The 24,726-nt window shown below is 34.1% G+C and overlaps 1 protein-coding gene across 4 annotated transcripts in view; it reads right to left on the bottom strand.

Moving 5' to 3' along the window:
• Window positions 1-24,726, bottom strand: part of KIFAP3 (kinesin associated protein 3) — a 217,352-nt gene that overhangs the window by 70,732 nt on the left and 121,894 nt on the right. For all 4 annotated transcript variants that reach the window (XM_051998975.1, XM_051998973.1, XM_051998971.1 and 1 more), the window contains exons 11-15: window positions 17,649-17,749; window positions 9,511-9,619; window positions 8,953-9,065; window positions 3,499-3,664; window positions 2,807-2,932 (exon numbers count right to left, since the gene is read on the bottom strand). In XM_051998975.1, the coding sequence (XP_051854935.1) occupies window positions 2,807-2,932; window positions 3,499-3,664; window positions 8,953-9,065; window positions 9,511-9,619; window positions 17,649-17,749 (615 nt within the window). The remainder of the gene's footprint in view (window positions 1-2,806; window positions 2,933-3,498; window positions 3,665-8,952; window positions 9,066-9,510; window positions 9,620-17,648; window positions 17,750-24,726) is intronic.

The raw sequence follows: 24,726 nt of genomic DNA, 5'->3' as shown, positions 1-24,726 counted from the left end.
AAAGATGGGAAGTTTACATTTGATCCCAGAGATAAAGAGGGACTTAACTAGTGACAACAAAGTCTGCACCCATTTCATCTAACAAAGAGTAGTGAATCTGAAAGTCTATTTAGACTTTTACATTACTATAAATAAATGGAATAAGGACATGTTTTCTGCTATTTTATGTTCTTTGTAATGTCAGCAGAGTATTGGTTATATTAGATACTTAAAAATTTTTTTAAACGTAACAGCTCAAACTTAAGTTGTGATACTCTTTGAAATACCTCAGCATAACAGCTGGTAATAGAAAGTAAACTCTCCTAATACCACATTTGAAAACTGGAAGAAAAGAAAAAATAATGAGGAAATGTTCACAATATTCTACAACTAATAAGAAAAAAGTATGCTTTCCATTACAGGGCAGTCTTACAAAAGCTTCCATTTTAGACATGGTAAATTAAAAAGACTACAAGAATGAAGTTACTGAGCCCCAAAACAAAATAGAACAATTATTATTACATGCCCTTCCATCATGAGGATGAAAAGCCTGGCCCTAAGTTACATATACACCAAGCTGCCATCAGAACATCTGGCAAAATAATTCCTTTTGTGGTTCAGGGTATAATTGTTCTATAACTAAGAATTAGAAATGTCTAAGACCCTTTACAAATTGAAAAACTGGAGCTTAGAATTGTCAAACTTACGCTAAATTGTACTTCTGAGGCATAATCTGTCAAACAATAAATTTAAAGCTAAATCTCAATGTTCATTTTAAAATCCTGGTAATTTACTCTCCTATGATTATTTTCCTTTCCTTTTTTAGGTAAGGATTCAGTTACATAATTTACATTCTTCACGCTGATTACTAATGAAATGAAAAGCATTTTCTTAATATGTTTTTATAACTAGGCAAAGGATTGAGTAAGGATGAAAATAAATTTATTCATTTCAGCAATTAGGTACGTGTTTACTGTATGGAAGTCACACACTAAGCACAAGTAATAGTAAGAGTAAAAATGACAATAACTGCCTTCTCAAAGATCTTACAATATTTTATGATACATACCACTTGTTTAATTTATATCACAAAAAAGGGCACATAAAGTACTAAAGGAAAATCTTAAGAGCAAAAGGGAATGTCTGTCTAGGGAGAAGAGGAAAAGTTTCATGGCCAGAAGTAGGCTAATAACTCATCCTCAAAAAAGGGGGAGAAGTTTTAACAGGCAGTAATAAGATAACAATATATTCTAGGCATAGGGAATGATCTGTTCAAATAAGCTAGGTCACTGAATATATAGTCAATCTAGTTGTAATGTAAACTGCACAAAGAGTAGAAAGGTAAAGTGGAGCAAGAATGTAAAAGGTCTTAAATGCTATTTTGAAATTTATATTATATCTTATAAGCAAGAGGAAGTCATGGAAGGTTTTAAAAGAGAGAACAGAGAAGCGACTGGAGTCAGAGAGACTAGTAAGAAGACTATTAAAATAGTCCAGGACAAGATGATGAATGACCCTAAACTCATATGGTAGCAGTTGAGTAAAGAAGAAATGACAGAACTCAACTGCTACTCAAGAGATAATAGAAAAGTATAATTGGTAGGATTTGGAACCTAAATGGATGTGGAAGCTAAGGGAAAGAGAAAAATAAATGACTTAGGTTTCACTCTTGGTTGACTGGGTAAATGGGAATGCCATCAACAGAAATAAGGAAATTGGAAAGAACAGGTCAGAATAGTTGGAAACAATAAAGTTTTAGTTGGAAAAGATAAATTCAGCTTTGAATATGTAAAGTTTAGCAATAGTGGTAGGACATCCCCTAGAAGTTGGAGACATAAGACCAGAACAAGAAGACACCACTACTGGATATAGATTTGGTAATCATTTGCAGAGATGATAACTTTAGAATACAAAATGGAAGTAGATGACAGAAATGGAACCATTATATAGAGAGAAGAGATATAAAATCAGAATCTTAGGGAATGTCCCCACTTAAAGGGCAAGAGAAATATGATGAATCAATGAAAGACATTAAAAATGAGCAGATGAGAAAGTAGGAAGAAAAACTATAGAAAATACTATCAGGGAAACTAGGGGAAAGAGAGATTATATAGAATGAAGAACTGATCAGCAATGAGAAATGCTGCAGGAAGATGAAGGGGAAAGACTGAGTAAATGCTACCAGAATGGCAATTAACTGGTCACTGATGAAGCTGCAGAGAGAAGCAAGACTAAAAGAGATTGAGAACTGAGTTGTGAGTTGTGAGGCAGTGAAAAGAGCAAGTGTAAAACACTCTAAGGGGAAGAAAATAAAAATACTGTTTGAGGGAAGGATAGGCATGCTAAGTGAGATATAAGTAAGAGGAGCAAGAAAGGACCCATTTAAAAATTGATCTATCTTATCTAGTATTAGTGCTGTTTAAGAAAGTTTGCTGACAGTGGAAGGAAAATATAATAGAAGAGATGATTTTAGAAGTGATGGAATGCAAGGGCACAAAATATCCCCTGGCAAAGAAAAGAGGCACTTTATTCTCTTTAAGACTGATGTAGTGTGAAAAAAAATTTGAGTTACCTTAAGCTTTTGATATAGTGTTGTCTGTTGTCCAATACCTAAAAGAGGCATTTACACTTCTATTTATTTTCCTTAATTATAAGGTTTCAGAGATTCCTGCCTTATCACATGGTTACCAGAATGACAAGGTAAAATGTGGTTTAATGAATGTACCTTTACACAAGCAATTTTCAACAAATTAATGTATTAATTTTAAAAATTTTTAACCTAAAAATTAGTCAGCATGGAAACAAAATAAAATGGATTATGACCTACCATTCAGTAATTCAATGAGTGCTGGAATGATCCCTGATTTGGCTAGCAATGCAGCACAAGAATCATCCATAGACACAGTTCCAATCATTATAACCACTTCTAAAACAAGATCATCTTCTGCAGCACCTAGTGAAATCAAAGAGAGAGAAGTACTCATTTAAAAAAAACAACAACTTTGTATCAAATCCTATTACAGTATCAACCTGCTTATAAGAAAGAAAACACTAAAGATCTAAGTCATCCTTTCTACCTCTTAAATTCTGTGACACACTTGCAAACTTATAATTTTGCTGTGGTTCAACTGAAAAGGAAAGAGAAAAATGAACTTTGTACTTTGGGACCCTGCTTGGAAAGTAGGAGTCAGTACAAGCCTCTGATAATGAAAGCATAGAAAAAAGGGAGTTTCTGAGGCAGCTGCTTAGTTGCTGTGGAATAGTAGGTAGCACAGGATGGAGGTAGAGGAGGGATGAGATTAAGAAAAGGTAGGAAACAAGAAAACACTAATAAAAATAATAAAATATATAGGAAGGGGGCTTATCTCTTTTAAGGGGAAAATAGGAGGAAGAAAAGCTTAGCTTGCAAAGCACTGGTCTCAAATGATATAATAGTACTGTACTAAACTGTTCTATTAAAGACTTTCACATCCAATGGAAGAGTGCATGACATCATAAAATCAAACACCTAGGACAGACCTGGTTTAAGTTTATCTTTGAGATATGGAGCCAACTTGTACTCTTTGAGAACTAGCTCCCAGTCCAAGTCAGGGATAGTCAGATTTGCTAGGGTCCCCAAACATTCGATCACAAATTCTTCTTCTTCATCATTAGAGATCTGGGCTGCAAGATCACCAACATAATCCTAAATAAAATACAGAAATGGGTATTTAACAAAGAACACAAAGATGCTCTATTGTAGACTAATAATATTACTTAATGGAAAGAGTCTCATTTTAATAAATATAAAGCAACATTTTAAGTGAGGCATAAGTAAACAAATCAACCCTTGAGGTTTTAATTTTTAACAATACTCCCGAATTTTACTTTTCAGCACAAGCATATTCTTATAACCCAACAAAATAAAAGATCTGACTAAGAAGAAATGACTTAGCATTTATGTTGTTATATAGGTGGGTTTGTTTTATTAAATTACATATATATGTATATATATCACTTGTGATATACAAGATATAAGTATATGGAAATACATAGGATAGTAATAAAATCACTCCATTTGTATCCCCTCTACTGTACAATTTTTTCTCTTTTCATTTGGAAAAGATTCCTCAGTTTTCAGTCCTTTCTGACTCTTCATGACTTTAGTGTTTCCTTGGTAAAGATACTAGAGTGGTTTTTCATTTCTTTCTCCAACTCATTTTACAGACAAGGAAACTGGGGCAAGAAGGGTTAAGCATCCATTTCATCTTTTATGATAATCTCTACCCTTTTTAATATAAGGATTCTCCCCTTATGAAAAATTTCCCTTTGCCTTTAGTTTCTTTTCATGATATTACCTTTTACAGTGAAATCATATATCACTTTAGAGTTTTGTAGAGAGCCAGAACTTTGGAGAAATATACTTGAAAGAAGTATACTTGAATCAAGGTATTAACTCAGAGGAATTGATGAGACAAGATTATCTAGTTTACATATATACTTAGTACTTAAGCATGGTGATGTAATGGTTCTCTAAGTTCACACCATGCATAATGTGCTGTAACTATGTAATTGTAATAGAGTATATAAGGACCAACAAGGACTGGAAGAGAGACATTCCATCTACCACCATCCTGATGGCTTTCCTGCCTCCTGCATTCCTCCACTAACACCAAGGCTCAACTGAAGGTCCTGCAGAAAGCTAGCCTGGTCCCAAGCAAAGGAGACAGACTGTGAAGGAGATAATAAAGACTTTGGACTTTATTCCTGACTATTCTTGTAGTGATTATTCTGCTGAAACCAAGACAGGCCCATCTGAAGGTCCCCCAGAAAGCTAAGCCCAGACATTACAGAGTTTATTATGGTATACAGTGTGAATGTTATTCTAAAACTATTTTCTACCAAACTTCTTTCTAGCTTTGCTGACTTAACTATTTTTTTAGTTGCATTTCCTGCTCATTAATTTCTTTTCTCTTTTGTAGCTGAACATGTTTAGAGAGATATTTCATCTTAGAATTGCTTCAGCTACACAACACAACTTTTGGTATGTTGTTTCATTATTGTATTTTTAAAAATAAAATACCTACCATTTGTATAATTTGTTCTCTGACCAATATGTTCTGTGTGTCTTATTATTTGGTCTCTTTAAATCTGAATCTTTCCTTTAATTTACTGTTATAATTTTTAATATGTTGAAGTCAATAAAGAATTTTTCACATCTCTACTTTTCTGCATTTGCTTATTTTTCTATCCCAGGGCAAAATCAGTTTTTAAAAGTACTACTTTTAAAGCTAGAAAATGTATACTCCCGTCAATTCACATTTAGCAGTTACCATCCTATCTAACCTTTCTAAAATTCTATTCAGTTTTTTCATGTTTCTTGTTGAGGAAGCATAGGCTAGGCAAGTCAAACCGACTCTACAACTAGGACTACCACCATCTCTTTAAAAGATCTTGATGGAGAAAACTGAATTCAGGAGCCTTGAGCAATGTCCCTCACGCTACTGGATCTACTTCCTGACCTACCACTTCCCTTTCCTTCCAGTATTACAAATCATTGTGAAGAAAAGGCACATCCCTTCTTTATTACCACTACCAATTGGTCACCTGCCAATCAACAGTCAGTAAGTTTCTTGGAGGTAAGCAGTATGCCAAAGACTAGTCACTCTGCTCTTTGCTAAATTCTCACTGAAGCAATTCTTATGGACAAGGGGCCAGCCCTCTCCACCAACTGCCAGAGAATTGCCATTCACAAGGAAAGCAGGCTAGTTTAGCTAAGACCATAAGGCACCCTGAACGATACCAGAGGTAACACATGCTTGGTAAGTCAAACCCAGTGGGTCATTTTCACATGGACCACTGTTTTCACAGACTTTGATCCTGACAGTCCAGGACCAGAAATTCAAGAGACTTTGGAATATCAGTGTTTCCCACTAAATGCCAAATGTTTCATCAGAGACTGATATGATTTTATCAGAGGAAATGAATTTTTACAAATATTACCTATTTGAAATCCTTGTACTTAGCACAGTGCTTTGCATGTCACATTTAATGCTTCATGCATTCATTGTTTTTTCTTTGATCTAAGTCTGAAAGGGGCACAATAAGACCTCAAACAATTTTTTTGTTGTCAATTAGTTTTTTTCTTTAGATATTTAAATGCTTTCTTGTTTTATGCACATATGCATATATATTACATATAAGCTAACAGCTCATTATTTATGGTACTATTAAGGTCAATGTAATTTCTTTGCACCCACTGAAAAATTAATAAAAGAAGAAAATCCTCATAACAATTTGCATTGTCAGTTAAGTAAATTTTCACATTAGTTATGTCTCATACTGATTTTAAGTCCATCATCTTTCTGACAAGAGATGAATAGTATGATACATTTTTAGTTATCTGGAATTATGGTTTATCAATGGCATTGATAATAGTATTCCACAATTTTTCAAAACTATTTTTCTTTATAATGTTATCAGTGAAGTTTTCTTAGTTTCTCTTAACTTCATCCTGCATCAGTTTAAATCTTAAGGCACAATAACATTGCTTATCTTAAAAAAGAGGTCATTTAAAAATATTTTTTAAAAACCGTTGCCTTGTCTGAGATTATGACTGTCACTATTTTGGATTCACTAAAAAACTTCTCTCCTTATCTTAACTTCAGGTTAATATCTATATATCTAGGGTCAATATGCTTAATTTTTTTAAGGCTATTTAGAGTATATCAATGTCCTTAGACATTTCTTATTTTCTTATTTCTACATGGAAGAATTAAGATGAGGAGCTAAAGTAGTCACAAAACAAAATAACTTTATCAAAGGGGAGGAATGATAGGTGGTTAATCCCAGTCACACAGAGCATATATTTCTATAAACTGATAAGTATGTTTTTTCTTCTATCAGATCCCATGACATTATTTCTTCTCTTTGACAACTAACACACTTCTTTTAAAAAGGAAAAGAAGTTGGCTAAAAGGGGGAGTATTAAATCTAATTTGATCTAATGGTCTTGCAATCTAATAGTCTGATCTTCATTTTTTTTCTTTTTTTCTGTCTCAGGTCTAAATTGTTTGGTCTTTCCCTTTATTTCTCCCCTTTTTAATTCTCCTTTTATACTCCATCTTACTCAGGTAAGGTTTATTTTGTTTGTGACTATTTCTTCCATACCTTCTACCCTCTCTCTCCATCTTTTGCTCTATTACTTTTAATGTACTTAACTCTGTGCACCTATTGATGTGTGTTTATATATATTTATGTTCTACTTTCCTTCTCTTTGTTCAGATAAGAGGGAGGCTCATGAACTTCCTGCTCTGCTACTTGTATCTTTATGTCTCCATATTTTTTTAAATTATGAAAATTTATTTATAAAGCATTTATTAAATATCAAGTACTATGCTAAGTGCTAAAGATACAAACACAAAAGAAAAAAATAATTTCTGCTCCTCAAGAAGTTTACATTCTTTTTTTTTTTTTTTTTTTTTTTGCTGAGGCAATTGGGGTTAAGTGACTTGCCCAGGGTCACATAACTAGGCTGGTTAAATGTTTGAGGACAAATTTGAACTCAGGTTCCCTGACTTTAGGGCTGGTGCTCTATCCACTGCATCACCTAGCTGCCCCTACATTTATTTTTTAAAAAGAGATTTTATTAATATCCTTTGTTTTTACATTGCCTACATTTCTTCTCTGAATCTTTCTTAGAAAATCATCCCTTACAACAAAGAATTTTTTTTTTAAAGAGGAAGGGGAAAAAATTCAATAAATCCAATTAATATATTGAAAAAAATCTGATGTTATGTTATATGCAGTGTTGACTGTATTGCCACTCCCTACCAAGGAATTGGGAGACATGTCTTTTCATGCCTCTTCTTTGGGGACAAGTACATTCTTACAAATTTGACAATATTCAGCTTAGATTGTTTTAAGGTATTAAGTCTTTCTATTTATATTTCTGTAGTCACTGTAGACATTGTTTTTCTGGCTCTACTTCATTTTGATTCAGTTCACATAAATCTATGATTTTCTGTATTCATCGTGTTAGAATTATCATAGACTTGCAACTCAAGACATATGAGGAATTACCTACGAGGTATGAAGCCCAGCTTCTTAAATTATTATTCAAAACCCAACATGGGGTCTTCATAACTGAATTTGGGGGTTGTAAAATTATGATTTATTATTATTAAATATTTGATTTATATACATATAAAACACAAACATGTAAAAATTTGTCAGGCAAAAAGAGGTAGCGAGCAGAAAATTATTATTCAAAACCCAACATGGGGTCTTCATAACTGAATTTGGGGGTTGTAAAATTATGATTTATTATTATTAAATATTTGATTTATATACATATAAAACACAAACATGTAAAAATTTGTCAGGCAAAAAGAGGTAGCGAGCAGAAAAATTTCAAGAAGCCCTGATAAAGGATTATCTCAGGGAAATAAATGATAAGGGAAAAAGAAATGGACTAGTAAAGGAAAACTGATGTTCTTATTAGTTCCATTAATAAGCATGCAATTTCAAGTGAGTACAAAAAATGCTCTAGGAAAGCTGGATGGACTTACTAATGTATATTTATTGGAAAGTATGGATAAAAGTTATATAGTCTGAGTGTAGGAGGGAATATTTATAACAATGAGATCAAAGATAATGATGACAATAACATCTTGAAATCGTACAGACTCTAAAGGTTTGCAAGCACTTTTATCTCCATAATCTCATTTGATTCTAAAAAATCTCTCTGAAGTAGGTGCTATTACAACTCTTTTACTGAAAAAGAAACTGAGTCTTAAAGAGGCAGAAGACATATTGACCAAGGCCACACAGCTAGTCACTGAATCCAGCATTTTCTGACATCAAATGTGAGCTCTTCCCACAATCTAGTACTGCCTCTCCAATACCCTGAGGTTCTGGAACAGATAGCTATAAACTGTCTATGGAGAACAGTACTTAACCCAATTTAGTGCATAATAAAGCAGAAGTGCTTACAATAAACAAATTTTTAGTTGGTCCATCATGCTGTGAAATGTTCCTAATCATCTTCATCAGCAGTGGATCCTTGAATTTTAGAGCTCTCTTCATGAGCATCTTCAGTCCATTTCCTACAGACAAAAAATACAAAGTATAGAAAATACAATTCAATTATAACTTAGTTTGAGAGAATTAAGAAAAAAACTATCTCAATACAGTTTAACAAATAAGTGATTAAAAGAGAAGCAAAAATGAAAAGAAAAAGCTTCTTTCTGGAAAATATATAAATTGACCAATAATAATTTTGGATAACCCAAGATAAACTATAAAATTCCCTTTAATGATCAATGTTCCCATTCAAGAATATATTATGTATCCATTTATATAATACAAGAGCATTTTTGGACTATATCATAGTAGTTTCTAATTCCTGCAGAGATTAAAGCTAAAAAAGATGGCTTTGGGATGACTTGCAGTGCTATTTGTCCATTACAGAACATATACCTTAATACCTTGTCAATTGCTTGACAATATCTTATACTCAAAGATAAGCAATAAGAAACTCAAGACACTGACCTTCACAAATAAGTTGTACATTCCTCTTGTTAGCAGCAAGGTTGATGCAGAAGGAGATGAGCTCTAGGTCAATTCGTTCATCAGAGCACTCAAAGAGCATTTTCATTAGCTAGCAATAAATACACACACCCCGAGTTATGTCATCAGAACATTTAAAAACTCAAAAACAAAAGAACGATAACAAAAGTTCACCATGCATACTTTTTTTACATTATATATTCTCTGGCAACAAAAACCTCCTAATCAAAAAATAAACACATAACTTAGTACAAGTGCCCGGCACATAGTAATTATTCTATAAATGTTTGCTGAGGGGCTGATTGAATAAGTATTTATTGAATTCTTGCTGTACTGGGCCCTGGACTATACCAGGTGCTATGAGAAATATAAAATAAGTCTGAACATATTTTGTATGACTAGTTTACCATATGATTGAAGAGACAAGCCTTATGCACCAGAAATAACTACAATATAAGGAGATAATACACAACACACAAATTATATATATGTATATACATATATATATACATATATATATACACATCCATACATGTATATATGTATATACACACATATGTTTTTTCCACATATACATATATATGTATATGTTGTGATATGGACTGCAAGAACAAAAGGTATTCAGAGAAGAGTGAAATATTGATTGGAGGAATTTTATAAATGCTTCATGGAAGAGATGAACAAACTATAATTGCTACCAATAAATATGATCTGAGCATTCCTTTTAAAGGTCATAATAGCTTTTAGTAAAATAATATTTTTAAAATGGAAGGAAGATTTTTCAATTTTTATGATTGTCATAAAAAATTTTCTAAATGCACCTATGCTGATTCTATTACTGAAGATGCTGAATGACATCAGAATCCAAAAGATTCTCAACTAGCTTGACTGATAAACTGAATCTAATAAATACAATTTAATAATAAAATTTAGGTTAAAAAATCAACTTTATAAGTATGGAATTGGGAAAACACAGTTAGACAATAGCTGATGTGAAAATTATCTAGGGAGTTTGTATTAGAGATTTAGAGTTAGAAGGAACCATAGAGATTCTTGAATGCTTTTCAGAATAAAAAAAGAATTATTTATAAGAGAAATGATTTATAATAAAATTACAAGAGAAAGAGCACAAGATTAAAATCCTAATTCTGTCTCTCTACTTTATCTTGGGCCTCAACTTGAGAATTTCATGATTCTCCTTCCCTTCTCTTCATCGCAGTGCCTTGACATTATCCCCCATCCTCTCCTTCACACCATTCTCTTAAAAGTGGTCCTTCCTCTCTCCCTTGTTATCTCATTACTTCTTGCCTTTTCTGTAATATTGCTATGATTATCCTTTTTCTCTTCCTAATCTTCAATCTCTCTCTCTCTCTGCTAGTTCCTTTTATAGTACCTATAACTACTTCAAAGTCTTCTCAATTCAAGACAAACAAACCAAAAAAACTCCCAAACCAAAACTAACCTCTCACCAAAATCCCAGTAGTTATTTCCTTTTTCTCTTCTCCTTTTCTTAGACAAACACCTAAAAAAATTGCCTTCGGTCTCCATTTCCTCTCATCTCACTTATTTCTCAATCCTATTCAATCTGGTTTCCAACATCATCATTCTACTGCAACTATTCTCTCTAAAGTCAATCTAATCTCTAAATTGACAAATCTTTTGACCTTTTCCCAGTTCCCATTCTTCTCAACATCTCTGAAACATCTGACAACATTAATCATCCTTTTGGACACTCTCTTCTCAAGGATTGCATGATATTTCTCTCTCTTGATTCTCCTACCTATCCAGGCTCTTTCCCCTTCCTCTCTCTTTTGCTGAATCATCACCTATATCACACCTACTAACTGTTGGTAAATCCACAAAGCTCTGTTCTAGTCACTGATTTTTTTCCCTCTATACTCTCTATGAAGATGACTCTTGGATGTCTACATTTAACACTAAACTTTCTCCAAAGCTCCCATATTGCATCATGCACTGCCTATCGGACATTTTAAAAGTTATGTCCCAGCAACATCTTACCTACAACATGTCCAAAACAGAATTCTTTAACTTTCCCCAAAAAACTAACCTTTCTTTTGAATTTTCCTATTATTGTTGTGGACTGGGCTGCACAATTCTTCTGGTCACCAGGTTTATATGTGTGATGTCATCCTTGATTCCTCAATTTTCATTCAATTAAAATATTTACTCAGTGGCTAAATTTTATCATTTGTAATACTACAACATTTCTTGTCTCTAGTCATATGATCATAAACCTTTATCACCTCTCACTTAGTCTGTGTCACTTTTGTCTTTCTATCTCTTCACTTAATATAGTACCTGGCATACAGAAGAGCCTTAATAAATGCTTGTAAATTATTCCCTGTCCTAAGGTGTTGAATTAAAAAAAAAAAAGAAAACAAAACAAAATCTTTGCTAAGTAAATAATGAAAACTCCCACTTAAAACTGAAGCAATCTGAAAAGTTATTTTGTATTTACAGAGGAAATTAAACAAACTATGAATTGGCTTTAGTGAAGAAATAACAATTTAAAGGTGGCAAATCCCATGTGAATTTGGCATATCTATGATTTATAACTTGGAAGTACTTCTATACTTTGAAAATTGTGGCAAGCCAGCCAGGTGAACTGTTTAAAAATGCACAGATATTCTATCATGCCATTTCCCTAAAGGGATCCTTTTAATCTAAATGTTACTGATACTTGAATCTTTAGAATAAAATCAAGAGCAACTAAAACCTAAGATAACTATATAGATAAAAAAATACTATCAATTATTTAATCTACATTCACTAGATGTGTCTTGCATCTGATCTCATTTGCTATTCATATATATCACCTAATATAGCAACAATCCAAAGTAACTACAAATTAAATAAACATTTTTCAGTCATAATGTTCTAACTAATGTAACTCATATTTGTTTTATTTGGGATTTTTACATTCCAACCTAAAACATATTATAGATTTCTTTCAAACTTTTCCTGATGTAAGATTAAGGGAAAAAGCCGCAACAATTGGTTAATCTCTAACATGCTTTATTCATGTCACAAATAAGAATTAACTAATCTGTGATTCCATAAAATTAACACTGCCCTGATTTATAAGGTTAAAGGAGATGATAATTTAGGTGATGAAGTTATTACCTGTCAGCAATTCTCACATTAAACTCTTAAAACTTATTTGGTTTCTAATTATTTCTATACACTTTTTTCATAAGTCAAATTATTTTTTAACCTTAGCAATTCTCTCACAAAATCATGAGAAATTAAAACTTAAGATGAATAGAATACATTATGATACAGAATTAGTTCTTTATAATAAGAAAAAGAAACTCACTTCAATTTCAATTAAACCTATTCAAATTTTAAAATCATAGTTTACTATGAGCTCCACATGTACCATTATACTTTTATTTAATTTGATTGCTACCCGTGGCACTTCAAAAGTCAATGTAATTGCTGCCAACTAGGAAATATTAAAATTAAATTTGTTCTGCTTTAACTATGTCCATTGTCATCTTTTACTGATTTAACAGGAAGGCACTAAAAGGTCTACAGCTTGTGCAATGAAGAGGCAGTAGTGTTCAATCAGACAAGTCCCATATTGAGTATCAGATACCACAGACCCAGGACTGAAATCACTGTGTCTAGACTCTCTGGCACCTGACTTCACTTATTTACCAGTGACCAGAGGCCAACCCCCACAGTTTGCTGTATTCACATACACCTCTGCACACATCTCCCCCACTCCAACCTCCTGCCCAAACATCTTTGAATGATTATGCCAGAACTTTGCATGCCTCAGGAATCTCTCCTGACTGGCTACTCCCTAACTCTGCTGTTTGAAGTGATGCTCTGGTTTCTGAACTTCGGCAGATAATGGCAGGCAGGAGCAAAGGGTGCTGTCAGAAAGGACGTTTACCAGCATTCAGCTAAAAAGCAGCATGCAGATCAAAGAGGGGCCCAATAGGACAACTGTGGTGGAAAACATGTGGGTAGCTATGGAGATCCTTGCATACTGTTCTGTGGTAAAATATTAAATAACACCATGACATCATTACTTAACCATGTACTTTGATTGGCCATTCCATCACTAATAAATACTTTTTATAAGCATCTGGATGGCATTTGCACCTATTTAAACAAAACATGCGTTTTAGAAGTCTAAATAACAATGAACTGTTAATACCTATTTTTAACTGTTATTAGAATACAACTATTAAATACTCCTGACTTCCATAAGGATGTTTACCTGAGATAATCCATCCACCAAGACTATTAAAAAGCAAAAGAATCTATGACCTAACTAAAATGACCCAGAATTTTGGTCAAGTAGAGAAAGAGAACACATCGGAAATAATCTGACATAAGGAAATATGAAATAGAATTGCAAGTATAATATGTGTATGAGCAAATGGTCAAAATCACTGCCTCCAGATAGTCAGTAATTTATAATAATGAATCTTATATTTATAAGATTTATCTCTTCATCAATGAACATTTACTAAAATGTGAACATTATTCAAACCACTGTGCTTGGCAAAGGGGGAGATAGGTTTCCTGCCTTTTTTTTTGATCAAAAGAGGAACAAAAACAGTTTTAAATTGGAAAATGAAGCCTAAAATATATAGGAAGATGCACTTAACTATCTTTCCCATTTTATTTGTTATTTAGGAAAATATTCATATCGATCCCCTGTTTTACTATCATTATGACCTATTTATGCTTCCTATTTGATAATGTCATGTGTAAATAACGTCCCTTGAAAAGTTTCTTACCTAAAATTTTTGGGTACAATTTCAAAGAGAACAAACATTCTGTTAAACCCTATGAAATCCCCAACATCAGATATGATTTTAATAAGTGATTTAACTATTTGTGGTCACAGACCAGTTTAAAGCTTTACTAGCATTGTAAACATTGCTTTGAACAGCCAGTGTCTGCTTCTCTGAATAGAATGTTCGTTACAGCTCAGTGAATGATTAGTGAAGTTAGAGGAATCATGGATCTAATTGAAATTTCCATGGTTCTTTTATAGTGCAATAAATTTGGCACTGGGTAGTTATAAACCATGTCAACATTTCCCTTAAGTGTGCCATAATTGAGCCCTGAAGTGAAAGTTGTAGGTGGGCATCATTGCAGTAAGAAACACAGTCGGCTGTATACTTTGGTTTTCTCAAGAAATTGCCTCCTTCCTATAGCAAAACCAAGGAGAAGGATGTTTACAAAGGACTTTGGTAATATAACCTTGCTGTTCCCATAAAAACTGAATGTTCAAAAAGAAAAAAAAATTGGCCTTTTGGAAAAGTTTGAGGAAATTTTAATCAAGAAACACAAACCACAAATGTTCTGAAAACTTTCCATAACAAGTTCCCATTATAGTTATGTTTGGTGTTAGAACATTTGTCAAGAAAGCATAAATGGAGGTATAGTTCTTGAAAAGAAGATAAGAAACATTATACATACGAGGCTTTGAACTCCAGGATTAATATTAACAATGCCTCAAAAGATACAATAAAATAATAGTTTTAACATGTTCATATTTCTATATCTTTTCCTTTTAAATAAAATTTTGTGTTTAATTCTTTGTTTTGGCCCGTCAGAAAAGGGTTATAATTTAGAAAGTCAACAAGAAATTTTCTATTTCAATTTACTTTACATTTTTACTGACTCCAACTATTCTATGACTTTAGGCTGGATAACACCCCTCAATCTAGACAAGGGTATTACTCTGACTTGGCTGGTTTCCAGCTCATATCCTGTAGTTCAAGAAATTTAGACAAAATAGGATTAGAAAAGAAGTCCCCTTTGAAACTGCAAAGCAGAGACCTTCAGGACACATAGAGCAAGAGGGCAGTAAATCACCTGGAATCCCCCTCTGACATAGCTACTTTTTTATTGAAAACTTGTTTTGACAACGGGCTTGATGACACAGAGCACTGGCCATAAGCTGACATGTAGCATTTTGATGAGAAGGTCTGTCAAGATTTGTTGCATATTCTTTTGAAAGACATCTGTTCTCTACAAACAACAATAATTAGATTGCTTCTTGGAATAAAGGGCTAATGGCTTATGAATTTTTTAGGTGAACTCACTTTTAAAAAAAATTTCCTACTGTTATAACTTTAATTCATTAATAGGAAAACACATTTATATTAAAACTTAATTGGGACGAAAGGGATAATTTAAATTTGTGAAAAGGCAACTTTTTAAAAAAGGTTTGTTTCTTTCAAGAACTTACTATGGAGTAACCCCAATTAAGCTAACAAAATATTGTCTGATAAGAAATTTTAGGAAACTTAAGAAGGATTTTTATCGACATATTAACTAAAAAGTGAAAAGAGTTTGGATAAAACTAGGTTCTAAATTATTTTGCTCTACTACTTAGTATGACATCAAATTTTGTCAAAACCGGTCACGTCCTTCAGAACACAGATAAACTAAAATACTATTTAATCTAAAATAAATAACTTCTTCAATAATGGCTAACATTTTTTGGTAGAACATAGATAAGACCTCAGGATGAGAAAGTGTGCTAGAGTGAAAAACTGTACATTAGAGAACATAAGTTCCATGAAGATAAGAACTGCTTAATTTTTGTCTTTATCCTTAGCTCTTTGCAGAATACATTGCATATATTAAATACTTAATAAAAGCGTATTGATTTACTGATAGAGAGATGAGCTCATGGTTTATTCTTTATGACAATTCCTAAAACACTGTCAAGATGCCATAGGAAACCTAGGATCTGACTATTTATCCAAGATCATTATTAACAGAAACAGAAGGTGAGAGTTCAAAACCTTGATTCCACAGCTACTTATGATGGATATAGAGTCAGAAAGGGCTTTTGAGGATATTTAGTCAGCCATGATTAAGGACTGGATATCTGCTTTATTGATGTTACTGTGAAATTTCTGGTTACCAGTTTAGGAACAAAGACACTTCTGACTTGTGCCCCTTCCCCATCACAATGGAAGAAAAATTCAACATTGGAATAAATCCTGGATAAAGCTGATCTGGTCATGGGGAAGAGTACATCAAATAACCCTCAGCTCTCTATAAGTAACTCAACTTTTAGATTCCAATGACTTACTTTGGTCATAAGTAGAGAGCAGCAAGGAACAGCCACTAGTCCTACCACAGATGTGCCTAATTCCTTTGTCTTCCTACCTCGGTGTTCTAACTTTTTCTCAGGAATGATAATCAAATCAACTTTCCCTTTGCTACTTTGAAGTGAATATTTGGGGATCCTGGGTCCCCTTGTGATGCAAAGTCTCAGGCTGAATTCTAGATGGAAATTTCCTTTTCTGAGCACCATCCTCTGCCCCCTCAGCTTCATCCCTTTGGTTGCCCACTCTCCTATCTCTTCTCTTGTGCTCTACTTCCGTTGTAACCTGATTTTACAATCAACAAAGTACCTCTCATTTTGGGCCTGTGCATCCCTGCCCCAGAAGTCACTTTATATTTACTTATGTGGACATGTCATTCTATTATCCACCAAAAGAATGTAAACTCCTTGAGAGTAAGTGCCGCTTTATGGTGCCTTTGTATCCTCAGTATTAGTATAGTAGGTAGCATATCCTAAGTGCTTAATAAATGTTTGCTGATTTAGCTGGGTGACCTGAGATAAATAGGGAAGAAATCTTTCAGTCCTACCAAGTCACATATACACCATTCCATTTCTTGTCTCCTCTGCATGAGTGATTTCCCCATATCTTGAATGTATTTGGTCATCATCTCTACCACTTAACATCCTTAATTTTCTTCCAGACAGCTCAGGCACTACAACCAATGTGTGTGTGTATGGGGGGGGCGGGTGGGGGGGATGGTGCTTATCTCTCATTTGTTCATGTACTCTTCAGGTTAGATGGCATTGTTGCCATCTATTTGTGCACATAAAACATCCCTCAAGAGAATAGAGATTCCTTGAGGACAGGGTCACTTCCATTTGTGTCTTTTCATATATAGAGCTGTTTAATAAATGGTTGCTGAATTGAAATGATTCATTTAAATATCAATATATAAGAAAAAAGAGGATTGTCAAGGAAGATACAAGGAAAGAAAAGAAAGAAAAATAGACATTTTGTAAATTATTCTTTAAAAAATAACAGACCTACCTGTGGTATACAATCAGTATATGCAAACATTGATTTAAATCGATCATCCATGCTTATATGGTAGAGAACACACATTGCTATTTGCTTGTAATTTTCATTTCCTGAAATGAAAAATCATATGTGATTTTTTGGCATGCCACCCACAAATACAAACATATAAGGAATTTATTTTTAAGCTCTTAAATGTATATTCAATGTTAATCTTCTGACAAACTTTAGTTTATTTCCAAATGACAACTAGAAGATTTAAATCACATGCAAATTATCTTTGAAAGACAATAAGATCTTCAGAAGTCAATGTGTTTTAATTGAAGTGAACATGTGAAGAAAGGAACTTTCAGAAAAAGAATAATAAAGTCATGATTATGAATAGTTGCTACTTTCTTATAATGTATAATATTAGGCCAGGATATTTCATAACCTTCCTTTACTAACCCATTGTATAAGATTAACAAAAGTATATGCTTTTATACATATATACATATACATATATATAACTTAAAATTAGATTTATTAGTTATCTTTTATCCTCAAAACTACAAAAAAAAAAAAAAAAAACCAAACCAAAACAAACATATCCTGCAACCGAATACCACTTTTTGAATAGACAGGACACTGAAATGAGTCAGAAAAGGTGGATTTAAACTTAGCTCTGAAACTTAATGACACTAGACCAATTAAAACCCTTCCTGGGCTTCAGCTTCCTCTTCTGTGAAAATAAGAGGCTTGGGATTCCTCTCTCCACCCTATCCTGCTCCACCAAAAACTTCAGCCCTGGATATTTCCTATCATTTTTGACTCCTCAATTACAACTCATGTGCTTTTGGCCAGAGCTGGAAGAAGTCAAAAACTGTGCAGTCAGGCACATTATCAATTCAGGTTATTCAACTGAAACTGAGTTGTCACTGCCACAAAGCAAAACTCTAACTCATCTCAAATTGATTTCCTATTTTACTCTCCACAGAAACTATTCCAAACTTTTTCTTTTTTTCTCAAGACTACAACACTTTTCATCACTCCCTTTCTCTTAGTTGAGAATCCTGCCTCTTACTTTACAAAGAAAATTAAAGTCATTCAATGTGACTTCCCTCTTCTTATCTCAAAGCTCTCTTGATATCTCCCACTCTCCAATCTGATGAAGTGGGTCTTCTTTCCAAGGCAAAACCTTTACATGTGACCCTGGATCCTGTCTCCTTCCTTCTCCCATGGACTATATCACCAACTTTTTCTAAACTCCAATCTTTTCCTAAGTAGTTTCTTTTACCATTACCTTCAAAGCATGCACAACTCTAATTTCGTTTTTAAAAGACTATTGACTATCACTAGATCCTGCCATGTCCTAACATTACCATCCTATAACTCTCCTCTTAGTCAAATTCCTGAGGGAATGGGAATGATGATGGGGAAGGGTGACAGTTTATATTTTTTATCTCCACTTTCTCTCCTCTTACTCTTTCTTCAACCTTTACAATCCTGCTTTCAATCTTATCATTCAACTGGAATAGCTCTTTTCAGGTTACCATCAAATCTCTTAATTTCCAAACTAGAAGGTGTTTTCTCTATTATCTGTTGCTCCTCCTGAACCATCTAGGTCCAGTGGCAAGAGATTGGGATGCCTGGAGCTGGCCCTGGATGAAGTGAGAGACCATGGCTTTTCTAAGATAAGGTCTTTCCCAGGTCTGTTTGGCTGAGGCAATATCCATTCAGTGATTAAGGAAATGAGGCAGAAAATAGCAGGAAGGAGAGAGTGAGGTAGGTGAACTTGCACAGCCTTCCCTCACTGAAAACCAATTCACATGTAAATCGTTCCCCTGGCCTCTTGTCATGGTCTTTTAGAAGGAAGGTGGGACAATCACCTCTGAGGAGTAGCAGCTGCCCCTTTGTGGATCCAACTGGCCAGTTCCACTTGGGCAATGGCAGCTCCTTCCCTTCCTTCTTCATTCCCTTTCTCCTTCTCTTCTTTTCTTTCCCACTCTCCCTTCCTTCCTTCCTCTTCCTCTGTCCATATAGGGATCATACCCTTACCCGTGGGTGCTCTGCTCAAAGGAATGTAAAGTTTGATAGCTAGATATCTTGGGGATTACAGGTTATATTTCTTTCATAAGGACCATTCCTAACACCCAAATTACTCTATCTAGCTCTCCTTGGTTGGCCAAAAATAGGTCCTAGCCCAAGCTTCACTTGATCATTGTTTGGGTCCTGCTGGCTCAAAGTTTAAGTGTAAATAGTAATTGTTTCTGGTTTGGTCAGAATCTTCCAGATTGACGTTTTTCTTTGTTTGTTTGTTTTTATGAGGTAAGAAGGGCCATACATCTTTTGCTTCCTTTCTAACCTAGCTTTAATCACTGAATGAGCTTTGCCTCAATCAAACTGAGACCTGGGAAAGATCTTCACTTGAAAAGGCCAACGTCGTTTTCCACTACATCTGGGACATCTTCAGTCATTCTCTATCTGGCCATTGAACTGAAATGGCTCCAGAGAGAAATTGAGATTATAACTTTGCATGGTCATCCCTCACCTAAATCTAACTCACTTGCATCCTTTCTGATGTCATGGTCCTCTTTGAGAATGAAGAACAAAAACAGCTGCCTTTGACACTGCTGATAGGATTTTTCATGTGACACCATTCTCTCCTGGTTCACTTCTATTGTTTATTCCTACATCTATCCTTTTCGTTCGCTGGCTCATCATCCACATCATGTATCCTAAAGGTAAATATTCTCCAGTATTCTGTCCTAGGTTTCTTTTCTTGTTTCACTACTTTTTCTTACAGATCTCATTAACTTCCATGAGTTTAATTATCATCTCTATGCAGATGGTTCCCAGATCAATCGATCAATATATTAATCTATCTATCAATCCGTCTATCTCCAGTTTCTTCCCTGAGCTGCAGTTCTGCATCATCAATTATGTATTAACATTTCAAATTGGATGTCCTGAAGACATATCAAGTTCAACATATTCAAAATAGAATTGTCCTTTCTCTTCTATTTCCCCAAATCCACTCTTCTTCCAAATTTCTCTATTTCTTTTGAAGGCTCTCTTGAAATTTCCATTTTGAGAAAGAACCCAGACCAGCTATCCTTCATTCTCCAGACTTTAAATAAGATTCAGTTGCTTTCTCCCTCTTCTTCTGAGACTTCCACTAGTGAATTGCTCCTCAAAATCAATTTCAAGGAAATTGCCATACTACATATATTTCTTCACTTGAAAAGGCCAAGGTCTTCCACTATGTCTGGGACATCTCCAGTCATTCTCTATCTGGCCACTGAACTGAAATGGTTCCAGAGAGAAATTGAGATTATAACCTTGCACGGCCATTCCTCCCCTAAATCCAAATCACTTGCATTCTTTCTGATGTCATGGTCCTTTTTGAGAATGAAGAACAAAAAACAACTGCCTTTGACACTGCTGATAGGATTTTTCATGTGACACCATTCTCTCCTGGTTCACTTCTCCTATTGTTTATTCCTACATCTATCCTTTTCATTTGCTGACTCCTTCATTTTCTAGGTTTCAACACCAGACCTCTTATGAGTATCAATTATCTCTCTCCTCTCACACTTTTTCAACTCTCTTTTAGGTATTACCTTTCTCGAAATTTGTGACCAAACTAGAGACCATTACCGATCACAAAATAGAAAATTTTGATTATATCAAATTAAAAAGCCTTTGTACAAACAGAACGAATGCAAACAAGATTAGAAGGGAAGCAACAAACTGGGAAAACATCTTTACAATTAAAGGTTCTGTTAAAGGCCTCATTTCCAAAATATATAGAGAACTGACTCAAATTTATAAGAAATCAAGCCATTCTCCAATTGATAAATGGTCAAAGGATATGAACAGACAATTTTCAGATGAAGAAATTGAAACTATTACCACTCACATGAAAGAGTGTTCCAAATCACTTTTGATCAGAGAAATGCAAATTAAGACAACTCTGAGATATCACTACACACCTGTCAGATTGGCTAAGATGACAGGAAAAAATAATGATGAATGTTGGAGGGGATGCGGGAAAACGGGGACACTGATGCATTGTTGGTGGAGTTGTGAACGAATCCAACCATTCTGGAGAGCAATCTGGAATTATGCCCAAAAAGTTATCAAACTGTGCATACCCTTTGATCCAGCAGTGTTTCTATTGGGCTTATATTCCAAAGAGATACTAAAGAAAGGAAAGGGACCTGTATGTGCCAAAATGTTTGTAGCAGCCCTGTTTGTAGTGGCTAGAAACTGGAAAATGAATGGATGCCCATCAATTGGAGAATGGTTGGGTAAATTGTGGTATATGAATGTTATGGAATATTATTGTTCTGTAAGGAATGACCAGCAGGATGAATACAGAGAGGCTTGGAGAGACCTACACGGACTGATGCTAAGTGAGATGAGCAGAACCAGGAGATCATTATACACTTCGACAACGATATTGTATGAGGATGTATTCTGATGGAAGTGGATTTCTATGACAAAGAGACCTAACTGAGTTTCATTGGAGAAATGATGGATAGAAACAGCTACACCCAAAGAAGGAATACTGGGAAATGAATGTGAACTATTTGCATTTTTGATTTTCTTCCCGAGTTATTTTTACCTTCTGAATCCAATTCTCCCTGTGCAGCGGGAGAACTGTTCGGTTCTGCAAATATGTATTGTATCTAGGATATACTGCAACATATTTAACATATATAGGACTGCTTGCCATCTTGGGGGGGGGGGAAGAGGGCGGAGGGGAAAAAACGAAACATAAGTGATTGCAAGGGATAATGTCGTGTAAAAATTATCCTGGCATGGATTCTGTCAATACAAAGTTATTATTAAATAAAATAAAATTTAAAAAAAAAATTACCTATGTAATTCAAAAAAAAAAAAAAAAAAAAAAGGTATTACCTTTCTCCATTAGAATGTTAAGCTCTGTGAAAACAGGGGTTGTCTTTCTTTTTTACTGATATTTGTTATCTCCAGTGATCAGCTTAGAGGCTGGCATGTAGTAGGAGTTTTAATAAAAGTTTGCTAACTCGAAGGTATCATCATTCTTTCAGAGTACTAGGTTTGTAAACTTGGCATTATTCTTCACCCTTTTTCTCTCATATAGTCAATTAATTATTGCTATTTTTACTTTACAGTATCTTTCAAATCTGATCTCTCCTTCTATTTACACAGCAAGTATCTTAGTTCAGGCCCTCATCACACATCTTGTTTAAACTATTGCAATGGCCTAACTGGTTTTCCTTCCTAAAGTCTCTACTTTCTCCAATTTATCCTACACACTGCTGCCAGAATGATTTTCCTTAAGCAAATATATATCCTTCCCCTACTCAATAAACTCCAATGGTACATTAATGATTTAGGATAAAATATAAATTTCTCTTTTTAGCTTTTAAAGACCATCACAATTTGGACCGAAGCTATTTTTCCAATTTCACTCTATAATCCTTCCCCACCTCTGGAAGCCTGTCTCAACTGGTCTGCTCTCTGCTCCTCATGCATCTGTGCCTTCAACCATCTTCCATTTCTGGAAGGCACTTCTTCATGCCTCCTGCACAGAATTCCACTTCTTGACCAAATTTAGGGAGAATAAACTATTAGTGTCCTCCCCCCCAAACTATCTTGTATTCAATCAAGAGAGGATCTAAGACTAGTATATTATAAGAAAGAGATGCTATGCTACACACATCAGGCCAATGATAGGGCCCCTCTTTGTCCTTAAAAGTCTCAGATTTGAGAAATATTTTTTAAGATTTTAGGGTTTCCTGCAAAACCAATTGTATACATAAAAGTACTTTGTAACTATAAAATGCTTACGTAAGTTAGAAACTACCATGGCATCCTACCTAAGTAAGATTTTATGCCATCCATGTCGGCAAACAGACGAGTCAGTCTTTGAGAGAATAGTCTTCTTATTTTACTTGCCTTTCTCATTGATATTAAATACCATAACCAAATTGATCAAGGAGTTTTCCACTGAACAAAATAATGAATAACTCCATCAAAGTTCTTTGTCTTTCATTTTCCACTTAAGATCCTAGTCTTAACTCATAATTACTTGGCACACTATTCTATATTCATTTGTGTGTCATTATATCTCAACAATGTAGTAATAGGTGCACTGAAATAAAGTCCAACTCGACTTAGCAACTAAATTTAGTACTTATACAAAGGAGAGAGATGTCAGGATAAGAGGTAAAAAATATAAAATTACTTAATTTTAGAATATGCTACAATATAATTTGAATTCCATTTATTACAGAATTTTAGAATTGATAGGAACTTTTAAAGAGTATATCTAATCTATTAGCTTGATATATAGGAAAAATAGAGTGGCACACAGATCACTTTATATTTGTAATAATATAAAATTCATAAAGCCAGCCTCAGAACTAGAAGGCCCAAAGTTCCAAGTCTCTGACCTTAGGTGCACACTGTTTCTAATACAGGACAAGTCACTTAAGGTCCCTCTTAGTGCTCCAGACAGTTCTCTAATACTTTCAGTTATAGAGAAGGTGCTGACCTTCATTAATAAAAGACGTTTCTTTTGACAGTTTCCTCTTTCAATGAAATTGACTAGTCTAGTACCTTTTTCCTATAAAGTATATCACTTAGAAAAAAATGAAATATTTCTTCACTGCACAATGAAGATTTGTTACTAAGTAAGTTGCCATTGAAAAGTATCATTGTATTAGTACAGTGATTTTCTGCTATAAATAAAGGCTATATAAAATATACTTGAGATTCCAGCCTTTCAGATTTGAACTACCTATAGTAAATACAAGATAAACTGGGGGCATAGCAGGTTTGGGGATCAAAAAAAATTAATATAGTTCCTGTTCTCTAGCAGCTCAAAAATCTAAAGGTAGAAACATATTTATTTATTTATTTTTCAGTTTCTTCATCTTTTTTTTTTTTTTTTAAATAACTTTTTATTGACAGAACCCCTGCCAGGGTAATTTTTTACATCATTATCCCTTGTACTCACTTCTGTTCCGATTTTTCCCCTCCCTCCCTCCACCCCCTCCCCCAGATGGCAAGCAGTCCTTTACATGTTGAATAGGTTACAGTATATCCTAGATACAAT

Source organism: Antechinus flavipes, chromosome 4 (assembly GCF_016432865.1).
Source record: "Antechinus flavipes isolate AdamAnt ecotype Samford, QLD, Australia chromosome 4, AdamAnt_v2, whole genome shotgun sequence".
NCBI classification, from domain to species: Eukaryota; Metazoa; Chordata; class Mammalia; order Dasyuromorphia; family Dasyuridae; genus Antechinus; species Antechinus flavipes.
This window is presented reverse-complemented; position numbering and strand designations above follow the sequence as displayed.